This window comes from Leucopleurus acutus (genome assembly GCF_964270905.1).
Source record: "Leucopleurus acutus genome assembly, chromosome: 9".
Taxonomy (NCBI): Eukaryota; Metazoa; Chordata; class Mammalia; order Artiodactyla; family Delphinidae; genus Leucopleurus; species Leucopleurus acutus.
In genome coordinates, this window is record NC_139144.1 from 102,186,771 (window position 1) to 102,213,801 (window position 27,031).

General features: G+C 47.4%; 1 protein-coding gene across 1 annotated transcript in view; it reads right to left on the minus strand.

The window, feature by feature from the left end:
- LOC309966664 (uncharacterized protein) overlaps positions 1 to 11,927 on the minus strand; it is a 66,856-nt gene extending 54,929 nt beyond the window's left edge. Inside the window, exons 1-4 of the mRNA XM_082846867.1 lie at positions 11,739 to 11,927; positions 8,508 to 8,807; positions 8,303 to 8,423; positions 7,193 to 7,306 (exon numbers count right to left, since the gene is read on the minus strand). Of these exons, the coding sequence (XP_082702993.1) occupies positions 7,193 to 7,306; positions 8,303 to 8,423; positions 8,508 to 8,807; positions 11,739 to 11,762 (559 nt within the window). The 5' untranslated portion in view covers positions 11,763 to 11,927. The remainder of the gene's footprint in view (positions 1 to 7,192; positions 7,307 to 8,302; positions 8,424 to 8,507; positions 8,808 to 11,738) is intronic.
- Positions 11,928 to 27,031: the final 15,104 nt, after the last annotated feature.

Here is a 27,031-nt window from a genome sequence, read left to right on the forward strand (position 1 = left end):
ACTTAAAGACAAGGAAAACACAAGCTTCTCAAGCCATACAAAACATTAAGAAAAAGTGAATACTTTCTAGGCCATAAAACAAACTTCAATAAATTTTAAAAGATTAGTATTTTACACATCTATTTTCTAACTATAAAACCATTAAGTTAGAAATCAATAACAGATATCCTCAAACTCCCCATATATACTAAAATTAAATATATATATATATATATATATATATATATATATATATATATGCTTTCTAAATAATCCAAGGCTCTAAGGACAAATCACAATGAAAATGGAAGCTATTTGGAACCCAATGCTAATGAAAAAATTATCAAAATGTGTGTCTGCATCTACATGGTACTTAGAGGAAAGTTTGTAGCCTCATATATTTATATTAAAAAAGAGGAAACAGGTTGAAAATTAATAGGTCAAGCAGTCAATGCAAGATGTTAGAAAGTAACAGCAATAAAATAAAAGCAATAAAATAAAAAGAAAGGAAATACTATGAGAGTATAAGTTAATAAAAGAAGAAACAAAGAACACAGAGAAGCAAAAGTTGGTTCTTTGGAAAGGATATTAAACAATACATCTCTAGCAAGATTATCAAGAGAAAAGAAGAAAGCACCAATAACCAACATGAAAAATGAAAAAGGGACATAATGACAGATGTAGCTGAGATTAAAAAATAGAATATTATGAACATTATTCCAAGAAATTCGAAAACTCTGGGGAAATGAACAAATTCCTTAGAAAAACTAGAACTTGCCAAAACTGAATCAAGAAGGTCCTATAGCTACTAAAGAACTTAAATCAGTAGACAAAAATCTCCCCCACAAAGAAAAACATTCAGAGAATAGATAATCCCAATATTACACAAACTCCCTGAGCAAATAAAAACAGAGGGAATACATCATAACATATCTTTAATATCAAAACCAGCCAAAGACAGTCTGAGAAAGGAAAAGTGAAGGCCAGTCTCACTCATGAACAAAGATTCAAAAATCCTAAACAAAATAATTAGCATATGAAGTCCAGCAATGTATATAAAGGATCATGACTAAGTTAGGTTTTTTTCCCCAAAATTGCAAGGTTGGTTCAACATGAGAAAATGACATAATTTACCATACTAGTTAAAGAAGAAAAATCATATAATCATCTCAATAGATACCAAAATAGCATTCCATAAAAATTCAACAGCGATAACTGTTAGAAATATCTAGTCGACCAGACATATACAAAACTCTTTTAACCTGATAAACAGCACTGATCAAAAAACTTTTAACAAATATTAGACTCAATGTGAAAAGTTAAAAAGTATCTTCTTTAACATCATGAACCAATAAGATACCTGTTGTCATCACTTCTATTTAAGGATTTTCTGGGAGTTCTCAGCCAGCACAGTAAAACAAGAGAAAACTAAATCATAAAGATTTGAAACAAAACAAAAAATTCTTATTACTCATAGGGGATATGATTATCTTTTCAGAAAACCCGAGACTCATCAGACAATTATTGGAAAAGTTATTAGTACTAATGAGAATTTTGGCAAGGTTCCTAGATAGAAATATCGATAAATAAAAGACAATTGCATTTTTGTCCACTCTTAGGGTTTTAAGGGAGCCTGGTAATTACCATTTTTCTTCCCTGTCATGGATCTTAACAATTAGAGAAATAAAACAAAAGAGGAAGGCTGGTGAGGGTAAACTCTTTCTATTACTGATAAACGAGGATGCAGCTTTTATGTAAGAGGGGCCCTCAGCACTGACCCTGGATCAGGAAGTCACCCTGGACCATGGTGAAGGAGGCTCTCCCCAGCAGAGCAGCAGAGACTGCCTGTCCCTGGGGGCAGCCAGCTGCCCAAGGGAAGAAGGTTGGGCAAGGACTGTGCTTGTCCAATCCTTGCTCCCAAACTCCCCGATGAGGTGCATCCCTGGTGGCACCTCTGGTGGGGTGCCTAACTGGGTGGGAGAGAACGAAAAGGAATGACTACAGCTGTACTACACCAACATGGATGACTCTCAAAAACAAAGTCAAATGAAAACAGCAAGTTAAAGAAGAGTATATATGGTATGATCTCATTCATAAAAAGTTCAAAAACAGGTTAAACAATGTTACTTAGGAATATATACATAGGTAATAAAAATGTAAGGAAAAGCAAGGGACTGATCTCATATGTCTGAATTTTGCGTTTATCTGTGAGAGGAAGGGAGGGGTCTGGGGTCTGGGAGGGACAGTGGGGTCTTGGAAATAGATCGGGTTATGATCTATTTCTTATGCTGCGAGTTGGGAATATGGGTGTTTACCAATTGTTCTCTAAACTTTACGTATTTTATGTTATGTATTTTATTCTGTATGTATTTTGTTTATGTTATATAATACAAAGTAAAATGTATTAAAGAAATAAAATAATATTAAAAAAACAAAAAACATTTGATACAATATAACATTTATTCACGATTAAAAACAGTGGCCAGAAGTGGAAGGAAACTTCTTTTAAACTAACAGTATCTTCAAAAGTCTACGGCAAAAATCATCCTAAATGCCGAAACTCTTTAAGTATCCCACAGACAAGGATGCCAGCTATCACAGCTACTATTTAACCATGTCGTAGGCCCACTGCTAAACCAGAAAAATAAAGTTACGAACATTTAAAAAGAAGAGATAACTTTTGTGCTGTCTATGGAGAGCACAATTGTGCATGTAAAGAACCTAAGACTCTAAATGGACTAGTCATTAGAAGTAATGAGAGAGCTGAGAAAATTGTTTTTCTTACTAAACAAAGTCAACAGCTTTACCGCACACCTGCAACGACTATTTAAAACATGTAATTAATTTAAAAATCTCATTCACAATAGAAACAACAATGATCAGGAGAAAACTCTAAAGTCCTATTCAGGCACATACAGAAGGCTTCAGTAAACAAGTCTTCCTGTGGGTAAGGGGGCTCAATACTGCAATGACAGTAATTCTCCAGAGATGAAATTACAAAAGAAATGCAATTCCAATCAAAATTCCAACAGGATTTCTGAGAACCTGACACAAAGATTCTGAAATTCATCTAGAAGAACAAAGGTCCAAGAATAGCCAAGAAAAGTTTAGAAGAACAAGTAGGGAAAGCTTAGTCTACTACATATCAAGGCTTAGTAGGAAACTAAAACAGTGAGAATTGGTGCAGAGATAGACAAAGAGACCAAAGAAACCAGTAAAGAGCCCAGGAACGGCGCGTGCACGTATGGAAACCTGGTTCGCGACCAAATGGGCATTACACATCATTGGAGAAAAGGGAGAGTCTCCAGCCGACTTTGCTGGAAAACTAGATGTCTTGTGGGGAAAATTTTTTTAAATTCTCCCTTGTAACCTCCCCAAATATTCATTCTAGTTGGATTAGAGACTTAAATGTAAAAAGCAAGACTAGAGTGAGGCAGGAAAGGACATTTTAAGACAGAAAAAGCACAGATCATAAAGGAAAAGACTGGTGTTTATGACTCTACCAAAAATTAAAACTTCTATCTAAGAACTACAAAGTTAAAAGACCTGCCACAGACTGGGAGAAGATATTTGTAATGCAAATAACAGACAAAGTGTTAGTATCCAGAACTATATAAAGAGACCTGAATCAGTAAGACAATGAGAAACAACAGGAGAAAAACAGAAAAAGATAATTCACTGAAGCAGAACCCAAAGAAACATCTGAAGATGCCCAGCTCCACCAACTGGGGAAATGCAAATTAAAACAAGATACCATTTCGCTTCCATCAGATCGGCAAACATCTAATTCTGAAAAGTGGGCAAGGAAGTGAGAAAGCAGGTCCTCTTAACTGCTGGGGAGTATGTACGCCAGTGTGACCATGGGGAGGGTGAGCTGGCAACAGCAGAGGTGCAGACGGGCATGCCCTCCACACTGGGATTCCTCCTCCAGGTCTATTCCCTAGAGAGACATCAGCACATGGACACAAAAAGACACCTTTAAGAATGTTCACTCCAGTACCACTTGTGACAGTGAAAAGTTACAAACAGCTTAAGTGCAACTCAATGGAGGGATGGATAAAAAATTGTAATATAGTTGCTTTCGGAATGCTGAGCAGCCATTAAAATGAACGAACTTGACTTATATGCGTCGACAGAGATAAGTATGAAACACAGAATACCGAGTGATAGAGATGATGACACGTGATTTTTCAAAACACACAAAACCATTATTATATATTGTTTATGGCTACATATGTATACAATGGAAGTTTTAAAATGTGGATAGAAAGGACAAACAACTTCTGGACAACTGGCTACCCTGAGGAGGAATGAGACTGGGAGATCTAAAAAGGAATTTAAATTGTATCAGAAATATATTATATACACACACACGATTTAAATTATGAAACACAGGATACATTCAAAAATATTTATTAAATTCCTACTCTGTGCTAGGCAGTGTTCTAGGAGGCCAGAATGATTATATGAACGAAACAAATAAAAGTTCTCATCCTCTTGAAATTTACATCCTAATGAAGGTGAGGGTGGTGACCAGACACATACACGTCTATCAATAGGAAACATGTATAATCTATAAATATGAAATATATTCTAGTTATACATATGTAATATCTATGTCTATATAAAGTCTATAAATATAAAATATATAATAATGTAAAATATGAAATATACATAATAGATGATATCGGATATGGAACAAACCAAAGTAGGAAAGGGAGCCTGGAAACTCTGGGTGGGGAGAGGGGCTGCCATTTTAAATAGGGTGATTAGGGAAAGTCATATTTCAGCAGAGACCTGAAGGAGGTAATGGGTTGAGCCCAGGAAATATCTGAAGAGCACTCCTGGCAGAGGGCACTGCCAGGTGCAAAGGCTCAGAGACTGGGCCAGCCTGGAGTGTTGCGGGAACATCAAGGAGGCCGGTGTGGCTGGAACTGAGCGAGTGGGGGACAAGCAGAGGGAGAGAAGCCCGGCTGTGTGAGTTGATGGAAAGCCAGCAGGGGTTGGGAGCCAAAGGACGCAGGACTTGTGCTGTAAAGGGGTCACTCTGGCTGCTGGGTGGGGAGCAGACTCTGGAGGATTAGGGCAGGAGCAGGGAGACTGGTGGGAGGTGCCCGCGATACTCTAAGCAGGAAACCACGGGCCTGGGGGCAGGGGGACAGGCAGGAGAGTCTGGAGGAGTGCTGGCAGGGTTTCCCGACGGTGGGGACTGGGCGTGAAAGAGGGTCAGGGATGGCCCCTGTGTTCTGGGCCAGCAGCTGGAGGACGGAGGGCTCCTACTGCAGTGGGGAAGCCTGTGGGAAGAGCAGGTTCTGACGGGCAGACGAGGAGCTCGGGGAGGCACGTGGTCCAAGCGGGCTGTCCGGCAGCTGTCCACGTGCAGACAGACCGGGCGGCGGGCGTGCAGGATTCAGGGGAGAGGCCCTGGTGGGAGTGCCCACCGGAAGGATGGAGTGTGGGCGCAGAGAGAGGCGGAGGAGGGCTGAGGGCACCCCAATGCTTAAAGATCAGAAAGGGCAGCAGGAAACAGCAAAGGAAAGGTGGGAGGAAAACCAGGAGAGGCTATACTGAGGAGCAACGACCCCAGTGACAGCAGCGCCCTCCAGGCAGGGAAAGAGGGTGAGGAAAGGGCAGGAAGCAGGTCTCCGCTGGGCAAGAATGGGTGGACAGCTGGGGAGGAGCCTGAGGATTGGCGGCCTTGCTGAGCACCCACTTCCCCAAGCACAGCTGGGAGGATTTAGGGGTTGAAGAGAAGTGGGAGAGGAGGTCTGACGAGCGGCTGCACAAAGCCCAGAGCTGGGGAGGGTGGACCGGGGTCCCGGCTTCTTGGACTGAGGTGGGCGGGGATGAGGGCCACCCAGGGATCCCGCTGATGGGCTCAAGGCCTGAGAGGGGAGCTCTGAGTGCCGGAGGGGAGGGCTGGGCAGGGACTCCCCAGAAGCCACCACATTTCCAGGCCCCTATTCACTCTCATTATCGTGTATATTTATTACATCCAGGGAGGCCTCCACATACGATAAAACAAGCCTACGGGGAACCTCCCACCCAAGGTAAGCCGCTGGCAGCCCCACGTGTCATAACTATCCTTTCCATCCAGACAGCACTCTGCTCTTAGTCAATTTCTAGCTTTCAGCACTGTCCCTGTTGACCTAAACCGGAATGATTTCTGAACACGGCCTGCCCCGGGGAAAGGGAAAATCTAACTGCAGTGACACAGCAAACACGGAAGACACATTTTGTGAATCACAAATTAAACATATAAGACTTTTTAGTAACCCAGGTGTTCAGACGAAAGGCAAGCCCCAAGGCAGGTGGTGCAGACAAGGAGTCTTGGGAGGAGGTGGGCTTGAGCCTGCAGCGGCGGGGTCTCCCTGGTAAGTGACAGACCGTTGCTGACCCCCAACCCAGCAAGGTCTTCCCGTCAGCCATTTGGCTTTTCTCATGTGTCTACCTGTCCTTTCCTTAACTTTCAAACGTGCTGACTGGCCCAGGAAAATCTGAGACCGTAGTATCGGGTATCCAGATTCACCTTTAAATAAATCAGTGACTCTAACCATGTTGAGACATGGCTAAGGGGTTAATGTTCTGTAATTACTAATGGTTTTAAGTGAAATTTGGTTCTCAGGTGGAGGCAAGGCTGACTCTTTGTAAAGCTATGAATGAATTAAATTTTGTCTTTATTATCTTCTACCTTCCTGTCTGTGTCCCCCTCCTTCTTCCTCTAATGCTGAGCCACTGGCATCATCTCTTTCCTAAAAGACTAGGTTTGTTGCCTGTTTTCACGCTGGAAAGTATTCCTGGAGTGTTAGCTGAACAGGCTATAGGTCATAATTCAACTATAAGAAAACTCAGGTTTAAAACATTGATGTTGGCCTTCCCTGGTGGCGCAGTGGTTGAGAGTCCTCCTGCCGATGCAGGGGACACGGGTTCATGCCCCGGTCCGGGAGGATCCCACATGCCGCAGAGCGGCTGGGCCCGTGAGCCATGGCCTCTGAGCCTGCGCGTCCGGAGCCTGTGCTCCGCAGCGGGAGAGGCCACAGCAGTGAGAGGCCCGCATACCGCAAAACAAAAAAAACAAAAAAAACAACAAAAAAAAAACCATTGATGTTTTTCCTTGGCTCTCCCTGGAAAGAAGGTCACACCTTCCCTGGCCCTTTACTTTTGTTCCCATCTGATTGCCTGCTATCTCCCTAGCCTTCCCCCAACCCCTCACCTGGACTCGGGTCCACAGGAACATCTGGAACCTTGGGGCCAGCGCGACGCCAGCTGCACGGCTCCTTCCCCTGTTCAATCTGGGAGAGGACCTCGGGCTTGGAGATGGCATAGTCTGGGGGAAGACAGAAGGGTTAGCTTTTGCCACGTTCCGTTCAGAGCTGGGGACAGGCAGCCTGGGAAACCAAAATGGCCCAGAAACTACATTTCTTGATTGGTAAAGGGCAGTGGTTCCCAACCATAGGCAATTTTGCCTCCTAGGGGACATCTGTCAAAGTCTGAGACGTTTTTGGTTGTCACGACTGGGGGCTGGGGGAGAGGTGCCACTGGCATCTGCTGGGAAGAGGGACACTGCCGAACATCCTATGAGGCACAGGATGGCCCCCAAAACAAAGCCTCATCTGGCCCAAGATGCAGTGCTGAGCTGAAGACACTCTGGTATAGGGTCTCGAGGTTAAGAAGCCGTACATTCCTGCAAACTGAAATAGAACCACACCAGCACCTGCTCCCAGCCTCATAACCATGCCTTTTTGCCTTCAGACCTGGGGTCACACAGATACCATCCCAAGAGGTAATAAGCCCAGAAGAAACAGTCCAGGCCTTCTTGGGGGTACTGCCTGAAGGGAGTGGCGGCAGGCCCAGGGTGTGGGGAAGCCTCCAGGTGTGAAGGCAGCGCTGGCTCTGAGAAGCATGGTCTGCCCACATTCCCCGCCGACCCAGAGGAGCCACTCGGTCAGGCCTCATGTCTCAGCGAGAGAAGGCGAGAAAAAAAGTCCTTCTCAAACCTGGGTTGATCATACTGGATCTGAGAGCGGTGGGAGCCTTCTCCACTCCAGGTCTCAGCAGGAGAACAGAAACGGCTGTGCTCTGAGCCTGGTTAGGAGAGGGGCCACCATGCCTCCCGGTCTGGCACCCCGTGAACTTCACCAAGTAGAAGGCAGCCTTTGACTCAGTCACCCAGGGCTCATCTTTAGGAAAAAGAGGCGATAACCGTGCCTGGTCAAGGTTCCCAGCGATTTACATATCCTCAGGACAAAAGCCACCAGAAGGAAGAGAGAAGCTGAGGTCTCCCCAAATCACACGTAACCAAGAAATGAGTCTCACGCCTTACCCAGGGAGACCAGCGTCTCGTAGTTGCCCCGCATCACGTGCTTGTACAGCTCCTTCTGCCACTCGGACAGGTTCCCCCACTCCTGCTCAGAGAAATACACGGCCATATCATCAAAGGTCACGGGCACCCGGAACCACAGTGTCACGCACGCTTACCCGCACGCTGACGGGCACGGGCTGTCCCATCCCCGGCGCCCAGGGCTTACCTTGGGGGCCTCGCCCTTGCTGCCCGGGGGCAGCCGCAGGATCCAGAAGTTCCTGTTCCTCAGCAGGTTCTCCACGTTCTCCAGCCGCCTCTGCAGCAGCCCGTACTCCTGCAGCAGGGTCCCCAGCACCGCCCACTTGCCCTCCAGCTGGTTCCCCAACTCCACGGCCGTCTTCTCGCAGTCGGCCAGCTTCTTCTCGGCCATCCCGGTTCGACCTTCTAGGGAAAGCAAGCGGGCAGCCTGTGATTCGATCTTCCTCTCCATGGCCTGAATTGTAGCTGCCATTGTCCATGGAGAAATCTTGCAGAAACAGAGAGGAGACCAGCATCAATCATTCCGCCCGCCGTGTTCCTTGAGCCCCTCTCTCTGAGGCATCAGGGAGCTGAGTGGGGCAGCACACGTGTGGGAAGTGGGGATGTCCTGTGCCACACGCCAGATCTCGGCCTGGCGGTCAGCTCCTCTGGGCAGGTGCCCTGTCTCCAGGCCTCCGCAGCACTCCTTGCAGACCCCCATCAGGGCACTCGCCGCCCTATACAGTAACCTCCTGCATCCACCTCTACAAGCTCTCTGAAGGCAGTGCTGCATCTTTTCACAGCACAGTGAGGGGCCCGTGGTAGGCGCTCGGTGCAATTTTGCTAAATCAACAGTGACTTCGCACTGCTGGGGTGTCTTAATGGAGAAATAGTAAACTGCAGATTTACTAGAGCCCCACCAGCACCTCCCATCATAATTGCACAGGATCTGTCTACTGATGATGACCTAGCAAAAAAAACAGCTGGTTCACTGAAACGACACAAACACAAGCGCTGCTCAACCGCTTTATTAAAAAGCAACTCGTGTCTCTTTAATAAACATGGAAGTCTGATGACTAATTCCTTTCCACCCCAGGACAATCTAATTTTGTCCAATTACCACCCACCTCAAACTAAAAATCACCATTACTGCAAATCTCCCCCAGCCAAGAGTTAAGACTTTTTGACAAAACACGAGCCCCTGCCCTTGTGAGACTGACTTTTTTCTCTCACTGTTCCCACCCTTCCCAAGGGGCGAATTACGGTCTCGGACACTGTTGTCGCTGCCCCAGGATCAGTGACACACCTTACAGACTGGTGAGGAAGGTGAGACATATGCCATAAGGTGAGACTTTTATATGTGCTGCAACCATCGTAAACCGTCATTCCCCTGACTTGCCTGTCGCTGGACAGTTCAGTCGTGGCTTAGATGACCAGCAGCTGGGGACACCGAGGCAAGGACACATTTTGCTTTGGGTGGGGCTCGACCACTAGACCCCCCCAACCCACATCTGAAAGTAGGACCCATGGGTCAGAGAGGAAGCCCTGATATTTATACCTTCTGGCAGCACCTGAGGATCAATGGTATCTTACAGCATTCTGAAAACTATTCCCAAACAAATGTTTGGTGACTATCTGCAAAACTGAAAAGTGACTGGTAGGAACCAGTGTGGGTTCATTCAGAGGAAGTCACTGAGAACTAGAACATGGGAGGGTGCCTCAGAAAATAGCGACAGGAGAGTCTGAGCAGAGGTTGAAAAAACTGGCAAGGACGGAGCATCAGGGATTTTGTGGTTGTTTGGAAGGCAGCTGGACCAGACGACCTCTGACCTGAAGAAGGTAGGGCTTTAGCTGGGCCTCAAAGGACGGAGAGTAGCTGGACTGGCAGAGAAACAACTGGATGTGGGATTCCTGCTCAGGAGGTAGGTGGCTTTACTCTGAGGCTGCAAAGACTGCACTGGGCTGGCACCTTGGGCTGGCGCAGCCCTGCCCCTGGGTGCGAGGCCACGTTTCCTCCCTTCCCCTCACTCCTCCTCTCTTGACCGATCCCAGACATACGACCCCAGCCTCTAAACGTTTGCTTCAGAAGTGTCCTTTCACTTTATCGCCCAGCTCCCCAACCCCAGAAATCCCACTCAGCCTCCAAGAGCATCTGACTGCCATTATTATAATCTTTGTGTTCCATGAAAAGGGCATCTGCATAAACTCCAACCTTATAAACAGACACATGCAGTTTTCTTACATTTTAACGGGGCCAGGGAGCCTCGTGTGAGGCCTTCACACTATTTGGTGAGAGGTGGCGACTGTTTCTACTCAAGCTCAGCTCCTCGCTGAATAGTGGGTGGACAAGATGGGGCTGGCCTCAGACTCCTGCCAGGGAAGCGGAAACTCTTTGCTTGAGAACAGCTGATGGGAAGAGAACTCCAAATCCTTCAATGGCTCCCCACCCATAGGATGAAGTCCAGGCAGGCCTTCAAACCCCTTCCAACTCTCCCTGCAGCCTCCTCTCCCCGTGCCTCCCTACCAAAACCATCTTTTCCAGGCAAACGACTTCTGTCTCCTCCCGGCACTGCCTGCCAGTCTGAGTCCAAGCCTCCTCCCTACCTGAAAAGCTCCACGGGTCCAGCTCAGCCTGATGAAATCCTAGCCTTCCCTAAAAGCCCAGCTCAAATCACAGCAGCACAGGCCAGGAAGGTGCACGCACCTCCTTCTGCCTTGCTTTACCATCACCAGTGTACCTGTTTCCCCCAAAGCGCCAGTGTGTCCCAGCACACAGAGCGACCCTGTCTTTCCACACCTTTTCTAGCCGTGCGATCCTGGGCAAGTTAACTTCTCTAGGCCTCGGATTTTTCTTTTTTATGACAGAGAATCAGAGCCTACCCCCTAGGTTTCCTGTGAGGACAAAATCACGCCTAACAGGGCTGGTGCCGTGCCTGCGTCCCTCTACGAACCAGAGCAGCTGTCTTCCGCCCCGACCCTGAGCGAGCCGGGCACGCAGAGGGGCCTCGGTGCCAGCGGAATCGCCGCCGCTCGGGACGCCTCCCAGGTGCCACCAGGCCGCTGGGGGGAGCTGGGGGGAAGGGAACGCAAGGCTGAGCGGTGGGCAGAGAAAGGAGACGCGGGGTGGGGGGCGCGGAGACGAGGGGGCCAGCGGATGGGGCGGGGGCAGGAAGCCCCGGAGGGCAGCAGGAACTCGGCGTGGGGCGGCCTCTGGTGCGCGGACGGCCGGTCCCGCCCTGCTCAGGCTCGGCCCGGAACGGGGGGCCTGGCCGGCGGGTGCCTAGGCCCCGGCGGACCCCGCGTCCCGCTCGCTGGAGCCCCAGGCCCGGCGGCCCGGCCCGACCCCAGGAGTCCCTCCCTAGGGCCTGCGGCGCCGTATGCTGGGCCCGGGCCGCCCGGGCCCCGAGTCCGCACGTCCGTGCGCGCGGGCCGCCCTTACCGGAGCCGCGGCCGCCTCGGCCATGGCCCTGCGCTGTCCGGCTCGGCCCGGAGGAAGTCGCCGCCGCCGCCGCCGCCGCCGCCGCCGCCGCCGCGCGGCCGCACGCTAGCCGGCCCCCGGCCTCTCCGCAGGCGGCGCCTGCCCGGCCCTGCTGTCCCCACCCGCGTCGCCGCGCTCCTCACTGGCCGGCCCGCGCCGCTCCGCCCGCAGACGCGCCGCCGCCGTCAGCGCCCGGCCGGTCCACACTGCATCCTGGGAGCCGGCGCAGGCCCGTGAGGCTTCCTGGAGGCAGCGCGGCCGCACAGCCCCACCTGCAGCCCGGAGAGGCGAACGGCAGGCGCGGCGCCCGCCCCGCCCCGCCCAGCCCCGCCCGGCGGCCCGTTGCCGCTGTGCCACCCGCCTGCCAGCCGAGCCCCGGACACTGCCCGGCCCGCCGGCCTCCCGACCCACCGAACCCCCGACCCGCCGACGCGCCGACCCACCCTGCCGCTGACCCGCCAACCCCCCGGCCCCTGATCCACCGGCCCGCCGATCCCCCTGGTCCCTTGATCTTACCGACCCACTGGCCTGCCACTCCGCCGACACCCCGATCCCCCGAGTCCCCGACCCCTAGGCCCAACGAACACGGCCGGGTGCGCGCTGAGTCGCCGACCGGACTCAGCGCCAGACCTGCCGCCCGCCGCGAGAGCCTCGGACTTTGGTCCCCTGCGCCCCGAGGGACTCGGTGACCAAAAAGGATCTCCCCGCTCCAGTGGGGGAGCCGGGCCGCCCCCGGTGACCACGGCGACGGCGGCCGCCCCCCCCATGCGAACCCCAGGAGACCAGCGCCTTCTCCCCTGGGGCGCCCGCCACGTCGCCTCTGCTGCTTGAGGTCCTGCGGGGAGATCTGGGCTTCTTGTGTGTTTACTTACTTGGACAGCTGTACCTCATGTCTACCTTTGATTTGAAATGGAAAAAATTCTTCCAACAATAGGAATATAGCTCACTAAATCCCTGTGGGCAGCCACTTAGAACTTTCTATAAAGTGTGGGTTAGCTATAAAAAATATTTTTAATGGGATGGACAACGGAACACAATACCATCACCTAAAATTATTTTGGTGAAGAACTTTGTATGGGAAGATGTTCATGATATTTTAAGAGAAGTCTGTCCAGAATGATTATAGTATTATATATATATTATATATATTGTATATATAATATATATAAAATGATTATAAAATGATTACATATATTATCATTGGAAGGTTTGGAAGCATATAGTCAAGTAGTTTTCTTTAACAGTGAGAACACAAGCCATTTTTATACATTTTCTAACTTAATTTTTTAAAATTTCGTAATAGTAATATTTTATAATATTTTGTAATAACAAGAATAGTATTTTTAAGACAAGGAGAGAAAAATAAATTTATCAGTCGGAAAACTTAAGAGGCGAACCGGGGCCGGCGGATGGAAGGAGCCTTTGAATGGCGCCCCCATGTGGCCGTGAAGATGCATTTCCTTTGAGAATTTCCTCTAAGTGGGACTCTGCTGAAGAGGGACCTGCGCACCACGTGCTCTGTACTCTGCTGGGCTTCAGGTCTGGCCGCCGGGGTCTTAAGGTGACCTTTGTTTTCGCTTCATCAGCCTGGGCTGAACGTACAGCAAGGGCGTCATCCCGGATGCGTTCTTTGGGTATGAAAGTGGACTCTCCCCAGGCATGGTGGTGGGGCGACACTGTACTCACACGGTTGCGAGAGGTCTGTTCCGAGTGCCTGATTTTCTTTTTCTCACTGATGCTAGCCCAACTGTTTTCTCATGTCCCCTCCGCCCCACACCCAGCTCGCCGGGATTGCCTCTCAAATGCGGGGTTGAGGGTAGGGGATAGGGATTTCCCGATTGGAGCCCCTGCACCCTTTTGCCTTTTGGAGGAAACTCCTGAGCACGCAAAGTCGACCCTTCCACTACAGGAGAATGTTCTGGAATCTGCCCCGAGGTCCTTTACCTCCCCCCCCAGCTCTTCTTCCACGTGATCTCTCCTTCCCAAATAACACATCTCCTCTACCAAGGGTGGACCCCTGTTTTGTGGGCCTGAAGCTTGTACAATTTGGGGAATATTGAGAAAAAAACCTTCACAAAATTACAATTTTTAAAAATTCGGTACAGAGCTGGTACAAGGGATGGTCTCTGAAACTCTTATCTAAGTCAGTTTTTACAATGATGGTCATAAAATGAAGATTTTTATATTTCTACCCTTTTTACATTTATTGGTTGATTTGTTGGTAAAGATTTTGTAAAGCTTTCCTTTCTCTACCTAAAAATTTTTTTTAAAAAAACCTACTAACATGGATTCATGGATTCTCTAATTTAATGAGCTATAACACATTCCTCCACTTGTTTTGATGCTCAGATTGTCCCAAATTTAGCTAGCGGTGAGCCTCTTCGAGCTGGCCCTGTGTTCTGTTGACGTGTTCCCATCAGTTTTTGAGCACGTTCCTACTGTCTGGCACAAAATGTTCCATGGTTCACATTTTAGGTTTCTTACCCAGCTGTGGAATCAGCCAAATCTCCAAGTTTCTGGTTCTTTTTTTTTTTTTTCTTAACTAATTAATTTATTTGTGGCTGCGTTGGGTCTTCGTTGCTGCATGCAGGCTTTCTCTAGTTGCCGCGAGCGGGGGCTACTCTTCATTGCGGTGCGTACGCTTCTCACTGCGGTGGCTTCTCTTATTGCCGAGCATGGGCTCTAGGCACGCGGGTATCAGTAGTTGTGGCACACGGGCTCAGGAGTTGTGGCTCATGGACTCTAGAGCGCAGGCTCAGGAGTTGTGGCGCTCAGGCTTTGTTGCTCCACAGCATGTGGGATCTTCCCGGACCAGGGCTCGAACCCGTGTCCCTTGCATTGGCAGGAGGATTCTTAACCACTGCACCACCTGGAAGTCCCTCTGGTTCTTTTAAATGGTATTTAATAACCACGATATGGGCATTAGAAGTGCTCATTGCAACTGAGATGTTGTTTCTAGCACCTTTTCAGAGGGCAGAGTTAGAAAATGTACGTGTGTACTTGTGTGTGTGTGTGTGTATGTGTGCTGTGTGCTTGTGTATTCACACAGCTACTTATGATTCCAGTCCAACTCCACAATTCTTCCTTGCCTATCTTCATTCCATATTTATACCTCCTGTCTCCCACAATTAGAACTCTGGTTCCCCCAAATATCAGTATATTTACTCAATTTCTCAAAAACGTAAGTTTTGTGGGGGACTTCCCTGGTGGTCCAGTGCATAAGGCTCCACACTCCCAATGTAGGGGGACTGGGTTCCATCCCTGGTCAGGGAACTAGATACCGCATGCGTGCCGCAACTAAGAGTTCGCGTGCTGCAACTATGAGCCCGCATGCCGCAACTAAAGATACTGCATGCTGCAACGAAGACCCCATGTGCTGTAACTAAAACCCGAGGCAGCCAAAATAAATAAATAAATATTAAAAACAAAAAAACAAAACCATACGTTTTGTAAGTTACACCAAAACAACTTCCTAGGTAAAGTTCAGTATCTATTTCTCCCCTTAGAATATATACCACTAAGGGTGTTTTCTTCTTTGTGGTCATGTTACCGATGTGATATAACATTAGGTTTTGGGGTTTTGTTTATATTTATTTTCAGCTTCATCTCTTCATACTTGAGTTATTTTTTTGAAATGTAAAACAATTCAAAAGTCAAGGCTATATAAAATTGTACACTCAGGGAAGACCGATTCTCTACTCCATCCCTTATATCTCATTTCCATCCACCTTGAATAATGTTCTATTTCTTGCTCTGGGTGAGAGATTACACAGGTATATTATTTTTTATTATTCATAAGGCTGAATGATTCATGCAGTTTTGTACACGCATGAAAAAGTGAAAAAAAAATAAACACAGTGAGATGAGCCAGTCAGTATTCATCAGAGAAGCAGAATCACTATAAGTATTACTGAACAATAACAATTATTATGGAAATAAGACCTTACACAATTATATCATGAGCTGGGAGAAGTAACAGTCCAGAAGGGGGAGTTGGAGGATCAAAGAACAGTCACTTATGAGCCTCCCTAAAGCAAGGCAAGGTGGAAAAGTCGGACGTGAAGAGGGATCTGGGAAGCCAAGCATATCCCACCCCTGGAGGGGAACTGTGAAAGGGCTGGTGAAAAAGTTGATAGGAAATCAACACTTCTGCTTAGTTACTGCTTCTGTAGGTCCTCAGCCAAGTATCTGGTGGTGGCACTGGGGCTCCTGTTGACGGACACGCAGTTGGGAAGAGAAGCTGGACACGACGGGGGTGGTTGCAGATAGGCTGGGATCTGTTGGTGTCTGTGTCTGGCTGTCACACACCCAACTGCAACAACTTTCAGAGAGCAGTGTCTGCTGCTTCACTTCCACCTCCCAAATATCATGCGAATTCTATTTGGGCCAACTCTAACCTCTACGAGGAAATGATTCCGGGGAAGTAGTTCCAGCTATCCCAAGCATAGGCGAAGGTGTTCAATATCATTAGTCCTCAGAGACATGCAAATTAAAACCACAATGAGATTAAAACCGCCTCCTACAATTGCACACCCCTTCGAAGATCTAAAACTAAAAAGACTGACCCTACCAAGTGTTGACAAGGATATGGAGCAACTGCCGATGGGAATACACTCTTGGTTGAACGTTAAATGTTACAATCCCTTTGATCCAGCTCTTCTACTTGCAGATATTTACCTAAGAGAAGTGAAAGCATGTATCCAAAGATTTGTATGTGAATGTCATAGCAGCTTGATTTGTCATAGCCAAAAACTGGAAAGAACACAAAGGACCGTTAACGGGTGAGCGGTGAGTGGGTAAACAAAACTTAATATATATATCTCCATACCGTAGAGTACTACTGAGCAGTAAAAAGGAGCGAACTATCGATGCATGCAACAACATGGGCAAATCTGAAAACAGTTATATTGAGTGAAAGAAGCAAGACAAAAAGAGTGCATATTGTATAATTCCACTTTATAACCTACTAGAAAATGCAAAGTAATCTATAATAATGGAAAGCAGATCAGAACTTGCTTTGTTCTGCTTGCTCCTGCTAGTGTAGCCCTAGCCATGTCCCTCCACACTGGCAGCATTGGTTTTCATTCCCAGCTTTCGCTTGGCACTCCTAGGACCAGCCGTACCGTCAGTGCTCTGTCTCTGGGAGACCAGCCTTCTGAGCTCCTGAGGTACCAGCACCAGCTGGGCAGAGCCACATCCTCACAAGTCTGAGTCCCAACCCTTCAGAGCCCCTCCCTCCAGCTTCTGCATTCTGATAACTGCAACCTCTTTCCTTCTTCTGTCAGCACAGGGAGTGAGAGGTGCTTCCTGGAGTTCTTATCTCTGCATTACCTTGCAGTTCTCTCTTTGCTGTTTTATTTCCTTAGCACCTATTTAACCAATTCCCTGTATTAAATTCTCTCTGTTGAACTGCCTAGTGTACTTTCTATTTTCTGACAATATCTTGACTGACACATGATGGACAAATCTCTTTTTCTGATCTATGACTCATCTTTCCACTTTCTGTCTGGAGACTTTTAGTACACAAAAGTTCTTAATTTCAATGAACTAGAATATATCAATCCTTTTCTTTATGGTGTTTATGTGTGTCATGATTAAGAAATCCTTCTCCTACTCCAAAGTCATAAAGGTTTTCTCTTATATTTTCTTTTAAAAGTTTGAAGATTTGTCTGTTATATTTAAGTCTTGAATCCTCCTGGAATTTATTTTGTGTATGGATATCCAATTGTCTTAGCACCATTTATCAGCAAGTCCACCCCCTTCCCCTCTGCCCTACGATGCCACCTCTCTCATATATCAGTTTCTCTCTATAGATAGGTCCATTTCTGGGATCTCTATTCTGCTTTATGGTGATTTGTCTATCCTTGTGCCAACACTACACTGTCTTACAGGCTTAAACCGTAATAACTTCATATCTGATAGGACTAATTTCCTTGTCCAGCTCTCATTCTTCAGGAAAACACTAGCTATTCCCCGCTCTTTCTTTTCCCACATAACTTTTAACATCAGTGTGTCAAAGACGATAAAAATCACAACCGGGATTTGACTGCAATTACATTAAACCTATAGGCTAATTTGGGAAGCATTAACATCTTTATAAAATTGTTATTTTGTCCTACCCCAAAACAGAGCCTATCTCTTCATTTAGGTCCACTTCAGTGTCTTTCAGTGAAGCTTTAAAATATTTTAAATAAAGGTTCTGTACAGCTTATATTTATTCCTAGGGGTCCTGCATTTTTGATACTATTTTTAGTGACATACTTTAAAAGATTTTATTTCTAACTCTTCATTATTGTGTATAGGAATTGATTTTTAATAACTTTATCTTGCAATGTATTAAACTTGATAGTTCAAATGACTTGTAGATTATTTTGTGTTTTCTATTGAGATAATCATACTATCTATGAACAATGGGTGTTTTGTTCCTCCTGTTCCACTTTTTTTAATCTTAATACATTGCCTCTGGTTTTAGGTACAATGTTAAATGGAAACAACGCTAACAGACATCCTTGCCTTGTTTCCAGTTCTCAAGAGAAGCCTTATGATGTTGACCACTGGGTGTGACGATTGGTGGAGGCGTGTTTATTTGTTTTAGAGATGCCCTGCTGGATATTTTTTGAGTCCTGTTTGTTTGTTTTTTTCTAAAGATGTAATTAATTAATTAATTTATTTATTTATTGGCCCTGCCACACCACTTGCAGGATCTTAGTTCCCCGACTGGGGATTGAACCCGGGCCCAGGCAGTGAAAGCTCTGAGTCCTAACCACTGGGATGCCAAGGATTTCCTGAGTCCTTTTTTTTTTTTTCTTTTGCGGTACGCGGGCCTCTCACTGTTGTGGCCTCTCCCATTGCGGAGCACAGGCTCCGGACACGCAGGCTCAGCGGCCATGGCTCACAGGCCAGCCGCTCCGCGGCATGTGGGATCTTCCCGGACCGGGGCACGAACCCATGTCCCCTGCATCGGCAGGCGGACTCCCAACCACTGCGCCACCAGGGAAGCCCATGAGTCCTTTTTTTTTTAACAAGAGAAATTTTTATATGGGTATTCTTCTAAGTCTTTCCATGTTTTTAAACTTTTCAGTAAGAGAGGGGAACATTTCTAAGGGGGCCAGAAGACTGATGAGGGAGAATAGCTGGTGAACGAGTTTCATGAAGTGTGAACTGGCTCATCTCTGGCAAGAAGGAGTCGAACCCAAACGCAGGGGCATGTATTTGCACAAGTTTGGAGAAACAGATGTGAAAATACCAGAAGTGTTCATTTGGCTGGTGGTATCTGAGATATTTTGCATTTATTCCATACTTAGGTATCTTTGCTAATTTTGCTATCTTTACTTCCATCCAACAAATATTTATTGCATACGTACTTTCATGCTCAATGTTGTGTTAGTCACTGTAGAAAAATAGAGAGATTACCTTTTTACTTTGCAACAATGTAAATAACGTCACTAAATTAAATTGATGGATGTTGGGGGGATATTTCCCTTGTCCGGGGTTTCCTTTGCAAGTCCCTGTACATTCCCAACGCTGGTCTCCTGGACACAGATATAACAGGCACTTTCAGCACCTTTGGGCAGTTGTCTTTACTGTACACTTTTGAGGTCTACATGGCCTTTAGACCTCCGGTGGTGTTGGCCAGGGGCTAGGTTCACTCCTTAGGAGCACAGTGCTATGCCTCAGGCCAGGGGTTCATCCAGCAGAGGCATCCCTGGTCCTGATTCTCAGGGAAGTCCCTGCTGCTCCAGCTGTGCTGACCTTCTGGATTGAGGCCCCTTGGGACAGCTGGGACAACTTCCTGGGCCCCAGGATGAGGGTTGTGTCGTCTTCGGCAAAAAATTCAAGTAATTTGTCTGGATTCAGTCGAGACCCTGCCCAAAGCCAAGAAGTAGCTGTGATGAGAGGAAAGAAGAGCAGAGAGGATGAGTCGGGCAACGGAGCCCCCAGTGCATCCTGCAGGGTAGCAGTGAGGGTGGAGAAGACAGAGCCGCAGGCAAGTTGAAAGCAGATGGAGCTTCCTGAGGGAGGAAGGAAGCAGGGGTGGTCCAGCTCTTAGCAACCAGCAGGTGCCTTCCAAGTGGTACCAAGAAAAATGAGACTGCAAGTTGTGAGCAGAGAAGGTTTCTGGGGGCCAAAATTCGGAGGGGGATCTATGGGGAAGAAGAAGCTAGCTTTCTGTAAGGCAAAATTCCCCTATCTCCAGAACGTTCTGAGAATCAATAGAGATTTCAGTGCACAGTGGGTGTGGGCATTTCAACACAGGTGAAAGGGTATTTATTAGATCCGCTTAACAAGCAGGGGGCTATAGCTCAGTGGTAGAGCATTTGACTGCAGATCAAGAGGTCCCTGGTTCAAATCCAGGTGTCCCCTGAAATAAGCTTTGTTTCAGTACCTACACCAAATGGCACCTTCAGGTGGGCTCTTCTTACTCGGCAGATTGAGGGGTGCAATAATTGGTAAAGGAGGTGGGGGGGCGGGGAGGAAGGAAGCTTGTCTAGCTCATCTCCTGGGCGGGGGCAATGGAAAGTCCTAGAACCAGAAATGTGGTTCTAGCCAAGATCATGTGGACTCAAGGCTCACCCAAGCACTAGAACTACCTGGGATTGTGGGAATGTAAACATACACTTTCCCTGGGCCCCCTCTCCAGAGATTCAGGTTTTGTTGGCCTGCAAAGTTTTCCTTTTCAACAGCACGCGTCCTTCTTTTCGTCCACTCACATCACAGAAGCATTAGATGATTTTCCTAGTGCCACATTAGGCACCTCCTGATCTGGGTCATTCTAAAAGCCCTTCTAGGAGAACATCAGCGGCATTAGATGACTTGCCATGAATCGGGGGGAGGAGAAGCTGCAGGGCTGCCAGGTGGGAGGGGGTCCAGGCTTGGGGGAAGGAGAAGGTGAGAGGGAACGGGTTTAGTTTGCGGTGGAGCTGTCCTCATGGACGGATGGAAAATAAACAGAAGTGCTGATGAGGCTACACCGGTGCTTATTAGACAGTTAGAGCAAGCCTGCGTGGTTGAACCACACTGACCCCATCTTGTCAGCTTCATCTCAGGCCGGCAGTCCTACCCCCTCCCCTTCTGCATGACTGAACTTCAGCCTACTCAACAAGGAACGCACCCAAGACAGGTGAGTTCCTTATCACCTTTGACCCTTAGCCTTCATCTGAGGTGAACACTGGAAGAGTGCCTTTTGTTAACCCAGGTGGTTAATGGTCATGAGATCCCCAGGGCGAGGAACAAACCCTGGTTCCCGTCAGTGTGGACATGCTTCTGCCTCAGTAGTCAGATTTTAGCTTTGGGCCCTTTAAATCTGCCTGTACCCCTGTGGGCAGCGCAGAGTGCAGCTGCCAGTGCTGCAGGATTGCCGTCTGCCAGATCCCACCCTATGGAAGTCATCCGCAATAAACTTTGGGTTTGTACTTTATGGAGTCGCCCACTTCGTTTTTCAGTCTTAAAGTTCCTTCTTGGTTAGAAGGATATTATTCAATATCTCCACCTTCCAACAACACCCTTTCAGGTTTCTACGATTGAAGAAATGCCTTTTTACCTCTGGACCCTGTGGATTGAGTCTTCGTAGGACAGAAGAGAGGTTGGACAGTTTAGATCTTTGCCAGAAAGCCTCTCTAGCTTCTTGCAGCCCCAGGTGAACTTCTCCAGGGCTGACCCAACCCCGATCCCCGTTAACACTTATCTTTAGAGCCTTGCAGATGTCACCTTTCCTGTGGGCACATCCCACCTCACCATGCACAGGCACCGCCGTTGGGGGCAATGGGAGCTTTGATGCCTCTTGTATGCTCCGCCCATTACGGAGCACAGGGCAGTGCTTGCAGGAGGCCCCCAGGGCTCCAGTCTCTCCATCCTGAGCTGCTTCAGCAGGGTCAGCACAGAGCAAAGGATCTAAAGAAAACGCAGTGAGGGGGCTGTTTGCGGAGCACGCTGACTGCCGGCGACTGGCTGCTACATACTAGGGGCTGCAAGCCACTTTCAATCGTGAGGCCGTGTGCCACGTCTAGGGGCTACTTCCCTGCCCCCTGCATTCACGCAAGGACCTCAGTCACCAGCCTTGAACAGGGACCCTGGAAATGCACCGTGGACGTCTGCTTCCGGTCTGAGCAGCAGAGACTCACAGAGCCCATGGGGATGAGTGAGCTGCAGCATGTTTCCTCAGGAAGATGAACCAGGTGACCTGCTTTAGAGAGTCTTTCAGTGCTGACCATGGAATATTGGAGGAAGGCTGGCAAAGGCAGTGGTCTCCGTTCTGTTCTCATTGGTGCTCAGTTATTCTTCGTGGCAGCATCTAGATGGTGGACCAGTTGTCTCTTGCAGGAGCTCCTATTTCAGGTCAATAAACCCACATCATGACCGTATGGGGGCGCTTCTAGCTAGCTCACTCCTGCAGTCCACAGACTTCTGGGTATGAGTTTACTGCACTGTTTTATTCCACCTGAAATTCTTATTCTGAATGTCAGGGGACCTCTCACTCCACTCAAACTCTTCATACCCTCAAAAACAATAGTTAAAAGCAAAGAGCTGAAGTCAATCCTGCATCATCCCTGGCAGGTTTTCTCCTCCAAAGCAAGGGAATAATAATAACCAATAATAATATAGTCGTAGTTGCAATCCGCTTACTTAGATAAAATATTAGCCTAAGAGACATGAGGTTATCACCAACTTCAGGAAAATTAAAAAGATCCAGGTTAGGGACTCGGAAGCTCACCAACCTCCCCAGCTGTCCCCACCAGCACCCTGGGGTTTAATGCACAGATACAGAGCTGAAGTGACACCCTCTGGTGTACGTACTGCATGTGTTTCCAAAGAGGTTGGGCAGGATCTCTTCAATTTGCTGTTTTGTAGTGCAGAACAAGAGAAAAACAGACAAATAAATTCTAAAGGCCGTTCCGGTAGTGAATGTCAGTGCTCCTCCAGGCTGCTGCTGTCACCACACACAGGAAAAGGGGGAGCTGCAGGCATGTGAAGGCGTAGGGTTGTGGGACGCTGGGGCCTGGGGGATGACCTCTCTGGACTGAGTTTGTGGAGGAATAAGTTGCTGGTCTTACCAGCTCTCTAGAAATAAGTAGAAACTTCCAGTATGTTGCAGGAGTTCTGGGTGTGACCATGAAGGTGAAAGGTGTTTATGAGACACCTATAATAAGTAGGGGGTGTGTAGCTCAGGGGTAGAGCGTTTGACTGCAGGTCAAGAGGTCCCCGGCTCAAATCCGGGTACCCCCTGCCATATTGGATTTTCTATTCATGGAAGCTGTTACTCATCCCATTTTCCTTCATCCATCAATCAGGATCCTACCTGAAACCGGAAGCTACAGGTCAGCCCTTGTACAACAGCAATCTGGGTGGAGCCTCTTCTCATGTCTTCCTGCACTAATACTCTAGGTATCCATCCTCCTCATGGCATCAGGACTTTTTTCTTCTGTATGTTTCTCATTTCTCCAACTCTATTGGATCCTCAAAGAGAAGGCAAGGCCCCTGATGCAGACTGTTTTAGGGCAGACCAGAGAGCTGTAGATACAGATGACTTCCCAGGAACAGGCAATAAATGGTAACCCTAGGTCCCTGGTGGCGCAGTGGTTAAGAATCTGCCTGCCAGGGCTTCCCTGGTGGCGCAGTGGTTGAGAGTCCACCTGCCGATGCAGGGGACATGGGTTCGTGCCCTGGTCTAGGAAGATCCCACATGCTGCGGAGCGGCTGGGCCCGTGGGCCATGGCCGCTGAGCCTGCACGTCCGGAGCCTGTGCTCCGCAACGGGAAAGGCCACAACAGTGAGAGGCCCGTGTACCACACACACACAAAAAAGAATCTGCCTGCCAGTGCAGGGGACACGGGTTCGAGCCCTGCTCCAGGAAGATTACACATGCCACGGAGCAACTAAGCCCGTGCACCACAACTACTAAGTCTGTACTCTAGAGCTTGCGAGCCACAACTACTGAGCCTGCATGCCACAACTACTGAAGACCGTGCGCCTAGAGCCTGTGCTCTGCAACAAGAGAAGCCACCACAATGAGAAGCCCGCACACTGCGACGAAGAGTAGCCCCTGCTCACAGCAACTAGACAAAAACCCACGTGCAGCAATGAAGACCCAACGCAGCCAAAAATAAATAAAATTTTTAAAAAATGGTAACCCTAAATTATCACTCTCACCCCTCCTTCCCTCCAAAACAGGTTGGCACAGTGGAGTGGGGAGGGTGGTCAAACCTATGGAAACAAATGGCTGGGAGCCCAGGTAGGGTAGGTGGGTAGTTTTGGAGACCTTTGTCCAGCTCTTGGGCTAAACCCAGGCAATGGGAAATGGGTTGGGGGTTCATCAGGCAGCTTCTCTCCTTTTCTCCTTATTGATGACCCCACCCAGGGACAGAGGACTGGAAAGCTGCAGGCCTGAGGGGAGATGTCTTACTAGAAGCCCGGTCTGGCAGCTTCCAAAAAGCCAGTCCTGGAGGAGATCTATAACTTAATTTTGCAGAGTTGAGTGTTACCACACAAATGAAAGATGTTAATTAGACTATACTAGTGTTCTTGGGGGTATAGCTCAGGGGTAGAGCATTTGACTGCACATTAACAGGTCCCTGGTTCTGGTACTGGCACAAAAACAGAAACGTAGATCAATGGAACAAGATAGAAAGCCCAGAGATAAACCCACGCACTTGTCAATCTGCGACAATGGAGGCAAGAATAGACAATGGAGAAAAGATAGTCTTTTCAATAAGCGGTGCTGGGAAAATTGGACAGCTACATGTAAAAGGATGAAATTAGAACATTCTTTAACACCACATACAAAAATAAACTCAAAATGGATTAAAGATCTAAATGTAAGACTGGATACTATAAAACTCCTAGAGGAAAACATAGGCAGAACACTCTGACATAAAGTACAGCAATATTTTTTTGGATCCTTCTCCTAGAGTAATGGAAATAAAAGCAAAAATAAACAGATGGGACCTAATTAAACTTAAAAGCTTTCGCACAGCAAAGGAAGCCATAAACAAAACGAAAATACAACCTATGGTCTGAGAGAAAATATTTGCAAACAATGCTACTGACAAGGGATTAATTTCCGAAATATACAAACAGCTCATACAGCTTAATATAAAAAACAAACAAACAACCCAATCAAAAAATGGGCAGAAGACCTAAATAGACATTTCTCCAAAGAAGACATACAGATGGCCAAAAGGCACAGGAAAAGATGCTCAATATCTTCAAGTATTAGAGAAATGCAAATCAAAACTACAGTGAGGTATTACCTCACACCAGTCAAAATGGCCATCATTAAAAAGTCTACTAATAATAAATGCTGGAGAGGGTGTGGAGAAAAAGGAACCCTCCTACACTGTTGGTGGGAATGTAAATTGGTGCAGCCACTATCGAGAACAGTATGGAGGGTCCTCAAAAACCTAAAAATAGAATTACCATATGATCCTGCAATCCCACTCCTGAGCATATATCTAGAGAAATCTCTAATTCAAAAAGATACATGCACCCAGTGTTCATTGCAGCACTATTTACAATAGCCAAGACATGGTAACAACCTAAATGTCCATCAACAGATGAATGGATAAAGAAGATGTGATATATATACATATATATATACACACACACACCATGGAATATTACTCAACCATAAAAAGAATGAAATAATGCCATCTGCAGCAACATGGATGGACCTAGAGATTATCATACTAAGTGAAGTAAGCCAGTCAGAGAAAGACAAATATCACATGATATCACTTATATGTCGAATCTTAAAGAAATGATACAAATGAACTTATTTACAAAACAGAAACAGACTCACAGACATAGAAAACAAACTAACAATTACCAAAGGGGAAAGGGGGGGAAGGGATAAATTAGGAGTTTGGAATTAATGTATACACACTACTGTATATAAAATACATAGGGGCTTCCCTGGTGGCGCAGTGGTTAAGAATGTGCCTGCCAATGCAGGGGACACGGGTTCGAGCCCTGGTCCGGGAAGATCCCACATGCCACGGAGCAACTAAGCCCGTGCGCCACAACTACTGAGCCTGCGCTCTAGAGCCTGCGAGCCACAACTACTGAAGCCTGTGCGCCTACAGCTCTGCAACAAGAGAAGCCACCGCAGTGAGAAGCCTGGGCACCGCAGCAAAGACTAGCCCCTGCTCGCCGCAACTAGAGAAAGCCCCCGCACAGCAACGAAGACCCAACGTAACCAAAAATAAATAAATAAATTTATTAAAAAATAAAATAATATAAAATACGTAAACAACAAGGACCTATTGCATAGCACAGAAAACTATACTCAATACCTTGTAATAACCTATAATGGAAAAGAATCTGAAAAAGAATATGTGTGTGTGTGTATGTATATATACACATATATATATAAAACTGAATCATGCTGTACACTTGAAAGTAACACAACATTGTAAATTAACTATACTGCAATAAAAATAGAGGTCCCTGGCTCAAATCCTGGTGCCCCCTAGTTTATGCGCAATTTTGGTAGCTAAACTTAGCTACATGCATGTTACATGGGACCCCATTGAAGATTTAGGGGATCCCCATTCGTTGGGGTTTGTAGGAACAACCCTAGAACCTCCCTCTTATGGTGGCATAGTAGGAGGCCATGTGATGTCCCTGGATGCTATCGGGCTCATCCCCTTGACCCCATTATAATCAGTAAAGGGCCGGAAGGCATTAGTCCAGTGCACCCCTAGTAGGTTTTAGAAACTACTCAATGGTACATATAACTGAATCACTTTGCCATACACCTGAAACTAACACAACATTGTAAGTCAACTACAGTCCAATATAAAATAAAAAAAAATTTTAAATGCCAAGAAACAACAACAACAACAGTTAAATGAATAAAATTATGCGTAAGTAGTGGGCATGGAGATGTCAACCAGAGTTTCTTAGTCTGCGGACTAGGTCTAAGCTACTATGCGTCCTGTCACCCAGCAGATGAATGAACAGCTGGTACCTCTGCAGTGCTGGAGCCACACCCCCGGCTTTGCAGTCCTGAATCAGTGGGGTTGGCCCGCAGGCAGCAGGCAGGGGTCTCTTCCCCTTGTCCCCCGGCCAAGCGGGTCCACGGGGAGCCCTCTGTCCGCAGCCGTGAATCCTCCTCTCCCCCATCTCTCTCTCTGTGGCCGAGAACAAAACCCAGAGAGCGATCAGTCCCTCAGTTACGTTCCTCAAATGCTTACTTTGCCGGGCAAGAGGCCAGGCCTTGAGAGGACCCAGGGATGAGTGAAATCTAGACATGACGG